Source organism: Otolemur garnettii, unplaced genomic scaffold (genome assembly GCF_000181295.1).
Source record: "Otolemur garnettii isolate 467f Iridium unplaced genomic scaffold, OtoGar3 scaffold00212, whole genome shotgun sequence".
Classification (NCBI taxonomy): Eukaryota; Metazoa; Chordata; class Mammalia; order Primates; family Galagidae; genus Otolemur; species Otolemur garnettii.
In genome coordinates this window covers 1,391,388-1,396,160 of record NW_003852607.1, presented here as the reverse complement: position 1 = coordinate 1,396,160, position 4,773 = coordinate 1,391,388, and the positions used below count along the sequence as shown (strand labels likewise).

General features: G+C 49.7%; 1 protein-coding gene across 1 annotated transcript in view; it reads right to left on the bottom strand.

Moving 5' to 3' along the window:
- The window catches only part of LOC105886308 (zinc finger protein 83-like), a 23,017-nt gene extending 18,280 nt beyond the window's left edge, over nt 1-4,737 (bottom strand). The window contains exons 1-3 of the mRNA XM_023507962.1: nt 4,700-4,737; nt 1,663-1,734; nt 404-485 (exon numbers count right to left, since the gene is read on the bottom strand). Of these exons, the coding sequence (XP_023363730.1) occupies nt 404-418 (15 nt within the window). The 5' untranslated portion in view covers nt 419-485; nt 1,663-1,734; nt 4,700-4,737. The remainder of the gene's footprint in view (nt 1-403; nt 486-1,662; nt 1,735-4,699) is intronic.
- Between the last annotated feature and the right edge of the window lie 36 nt (nt 4,738-4,773).

Below are 4,773 nucleotides of genomic sequence, written 5' to 3'. Positions count from 1 at the left end.
CCCGCCACCTTAGGTGTATGTGGCTGGCGCCGAGCCGGAAGTTTTGTTTAATGAGGGAAAAAAATTTCACTAGCTCTGGGTAGATTCTCTAGATGCAGCTTCTGTAATCCTGGTGGGGCAGTGCACCCAGATTGGCCCCTAAACAGTCCCTGCTGCCCCACAGCACTGACACCACAGGGGCCACATTCCCTCTCTAACTGATGTCCTTCCCAGGGCCCCACCCAATGTAGCCTCTGCATAAGCTCAAATCACTGGGTCATGGGAAGAGGGACTGACGGAAGGGAGGCTGAGTGACAGCAAACATGTCAGGCCGGACACTGTAGAGTCAGAGATCAGCAAGTCCAGTGCCTGGCATTTCAGGAAGGAGGGGGACTCATGCGACCCACCAAGGACATCACTGTACCTGAGGCACTGCCATTTCTGAATCTTTTTCTTTCCTCTTCTGGCCTTCTTCTTTGTGTAACTGGATTCTTTAGAATTCAATTCTGAATAATAAAAATATTCTGCTTATTGTTTAGAATTAATACACTCCCTCCCTGTGACACAACCACACACACAGGGAAGACCTCGCCCTGCAGAAAGGGCGACATAGCGAGACTCTGTCTCAAAAAAAAATAAAAATAAAAAACTAAAGAAAAAAGAAAGACAAACTGGTGATTCTCATACACCCTCACCAGAGCCCGCCTCCCTCTTGGCGACATCCTGCACACAGGGCAGCAGAGGAGAGCTGGGCTGCCCTCCAGGGCACAGTTCCAAAACCCAAGCTGAGCACAAACCCTCATCCCTCTGTGATCACAGACTGACCTCAGCCCTCAGCAATGGGGGACACAGAGCCTTTGTGTTCAGTGCTTGACACAGATTGGACACACCTGGTCACTAGAACCATTACTGAAGGTGATTCCAAACCTAACTGTGTAGAGGGGAAGGGGACAAGAGAGATGTATTTGATGAAAGCCTCCACAGTCTTGTCCAGAGGGGCAAGGCCAGGACCCCTCCTACCTGTCTCTGCTTTCCCCATGGAGACCTGCGACCACTGTCCTGACAGTGAATGATGAGGAACCCAAAAGAAATATATAGCTCAACCAATATGGACTATCAGGGGCCTGGTGGGGGTGAGGAAGTGGCTGAAATACTAAATAGGGGGACAGAAGTCCTCTTTGAGAAGATGGTATCAGAAGAAACAGGTAACGAAGGAAGGGTACTTGTTACCTGTAGCCCACAGGCAGGAGAGTTCTAGAAAGACAGACATCCACCATTATGGCCCTGAGGCGGGAGCAAAGTGGGGAAAAGAGGCCTGTGTGGCTGCAGCAGAGCCAGCAAGCAGGACACAAGCTGATGAGACCAGAGGTACTGGGCGAGCAGAGCAGGGAGAGCCCAGGCCCGCACACTTATATCTCCTGATGTTTGAAATAGGAAAAACCACTCATTCTTCACACAGAATAGTTCACCTCTAGTCACTAATGTGTGTGTGGTTCAACCCAGTGACCACTTCTTTGGGGGACTCCCAGCTGGGTGCCCCATAATCTAACTCGATTTTGATAGTAACGACATGTGGATAGGGTCAGATCCCACAGGTCAAGGATTGAGTCACCAAGACTGTCCCTCCCTTCACATGCAAATAAAAATTATGGTTTCCAACACCCCTCCTAGGTTTTCATTTACCTGTGAGAATGACTCTTGCTTCTGTCTGTTCATGTATGTGCTCTGGAATATTTCTGTATCAAATGAATCAACCTACGAAAAATGTTCTAAGTTTATAAATAGTTAACAAAAATAAGAAAATGTGACCAAAGAAAATAAAACACATAATTTATAGCTGTTCAGTCGTAAGTTCTGGTCCCTTCTGGGGACCTGGGACTGGCATTTGATGTGGGCAGCCTGGTGGGACTGAGCCCGACAACTGAAGATCTGATCCCATGGCTAGGTGGACAGTGTGATAACTCAGTTACCTTATGGACACCCTATGGGTGTCTGATGGACAGCTCCATGCTATTGAGGAGTGACTCCCACATGTCAGTGACCAGAGGTGGCATATTCTGTGTTAAACACTCAGACTTCCTGATTATAAAAGTAGGAAAAACATTTTGGTTTTTCCTCCTATCTCAGGCACAATCCCACTCCCTACCCCATTTTAGAAAAAGGGAAGAGGGTGACCCACAGTGGAATGAGTCAACTCACTGCCCTCTGGCTGAATCTGGGCTACAAGTAGAGGTTAGCTTGTGAGGCCAGGAATTATTTCATGCAACAGCATTAGGGACAGAAATCGTGCAGTTGTCAACTTCATCTCTGTATCTGCAGGAAATGCTAAACTTATTAGATTAAAATTGGGAAAACAGGCTCGGCGCCTATAGCTCAACTGGCTAAGGCGCCAGCCACGTACACCTAAGGTGGCGGGTTCGAATCCCCAGCCCGAACCCGCCAAACAACAATGACAGCTGCAACCAAAAAATAGCCGGGCGTTGTGGCGGGCGCCTGTGGTCCCAGCTACTTGGGAGGCAGAGGCAGGAGACTCGCTTGAGCCCAGGAGTTGGAGGTTGCTGTGAGCAGTGAAGCCATGGCACTCTACCCAGGGGGACAGCTTGAGGCTCTTTCTAACAAAAAAAAAAAAAAAACAATTGGGAAAACACTGTCACACAACTTAATCATCACACACAATCACCTCAAGACTCATCTGGGCTTAGGGCCTTATTGTCTTCATTTCCTTGTGTTTCCCTCCCTCATTCTCTACAAACCACTCATCTTCACCTTCTCTCCCCTGTTCTTGCTTTTCTCTTCTCCTCTGTGGCTCCCAATCCTTCTTGCCCTCCCAGAACCCTCTGCCTGAGACACCTATTTGCTGCCAATGGCCCTATGTTGGTTTTCTTCAACTTATCAGGACATCTAGGTTTTCCAGAAACTGCTTCAGAAACTTCCCCTTATGCTCCCCCCAATCGCTGGTGTCCTTCCTACGGATAGTATGGTCGGGAGCACTCCAAAATCAGAGCAAGCATACTCTATCTCGGTTGTTCAGTGACCTCTGTTGAAACCAACACCTTCAGGAACTGAGCCAGAGGGAAGGAGGAACTATGGAACAAAATGGCTCCAGGGAGGGCTAAACCTTAAACAGAATGGTCTCAGTAGGAAGCCAGCTGGAACCCTAAACTGCAACAGTCACTAGAACACCAAAATAACACTCTCCCCACACAACCTACCTAAAACCTTTGAAAGGTAAGCCCTCTTGGTCTTTTGAGATGGTGCCCATTGGGTCTCAGCCTGCCTTCAGTGAGGCGCCAACTATCGCTTGTCAAGCTTTGACTTGATTGGCTCCACTGGTACCTTACACCTTCGCTTTCACTCTCCAGTCTCTTTGCAAATCCCTCCCATGTCCTCTAGTGGGTAGTATTCATGGTGTTGCAGGAAGCTTAGGCCCAGTGGAGAGAAAGAACACCCAAACACCCTCTTCACAAGAGGAGGGGTTCGACTGGCGCCTATAGCACAGGTGCCGGACACATACACCAAGGCTGGCAGATTGGAACCAGGCCTGGGCTTGCTGAACAACTGCAACAAAAAAAATAGACGGGCGTCTATTGGCAAGCGCCTGTAGTCCCAGCTACTTTGTAGGCTGAGGCAAGAGAATTGGTTAAGCCCAAAAGTTGAAGGTTTCTGTGAACTGTGATGCCACCGCACTCTACTAAGGACAACAAAGTGTGACTCTGCCTTAAAAAGAAACAAAAACAAAAGCAAAAAAAACCCAGAAGGAATTTATTCCAACCAGGGGAGTAAATACTGACTAGAGTCTACAATGGCCTCACTCCCACACCGACTCCACTCACAGGCTTCTTTTTATCTCCAGTCAACAGCCCAAAGGTACCTTTCTCTTTGGTCAGTTTGAATCAAGCTAGACAAGGGGGCTGTGGCTTTTACAGAGGTGGAAGCAAGTTATTAGTTTCCAGGTCCCAGGAAGTTAAGTGTCTTAAACTTTTTAAAGCTGAGTCACCACGGGGAGGCCCAAGCAGGTTTGGCCTTGGGGGCTTCTTGAGAAGGCCTCTGTTCTCTTGGACCTCACTTTTACAGGGTATCGTATGTCCTCACTCTTCCTCTAAGTTTTCCTACTTCCTCTCTCTTCCCCTCCTTCTCTGTTACTACACACATTCATCAGTAATAAATGGGAATAACATGCTCGCCTGAACAGCATCCAAGAATTACGTTTGAAAGGACATTTGGTGTCACACGCCACTTACAAGAACTGGTAACTGATAACTGTCCTGGGGCGCTGACACGCCAAGAACAATGGCGGGGTACGGCTGAGGGGACGGATCTGCTGAACCCCCGGGACAGGGAAAGGGACAGGACGGGGGTTGCGGCGCAGCCCTGCAGGGGCACTCGGGGGAGGCCTGGGACCCGGAAGTGCGTGAATCACCCTCCCAAGCGAGGACTTGATGGGGAGCGGAAAGAGTGCAAGGGTCACTCAGGGGCTTTAAGAGCGACACAGTGCAAAATGAGGTGTCTCCCATACCTGTGGCAGAAAGACCGGGGCCAGGACTTGCCTCAGGGCGACTCACTTCACCGGGAAGCGACCCCGGACGCTCACTGAGACGTGAATTTACTGGAATGGAAGGAGCCGTGCGGGGAACTGAGGTCGCTACAGCTCCCAAGAATCCAGGTATAGAGGGGCTGGGGATGGGGAAGCAAACACGTGATCGCAAAAAGGGAAACTCACCGGCCACGGAACGGCCTCTGATCCAGTCAGCGGCTTCCGTTTCTGCGGGAACCAGCGCAGGTAGGGGAGGCGGG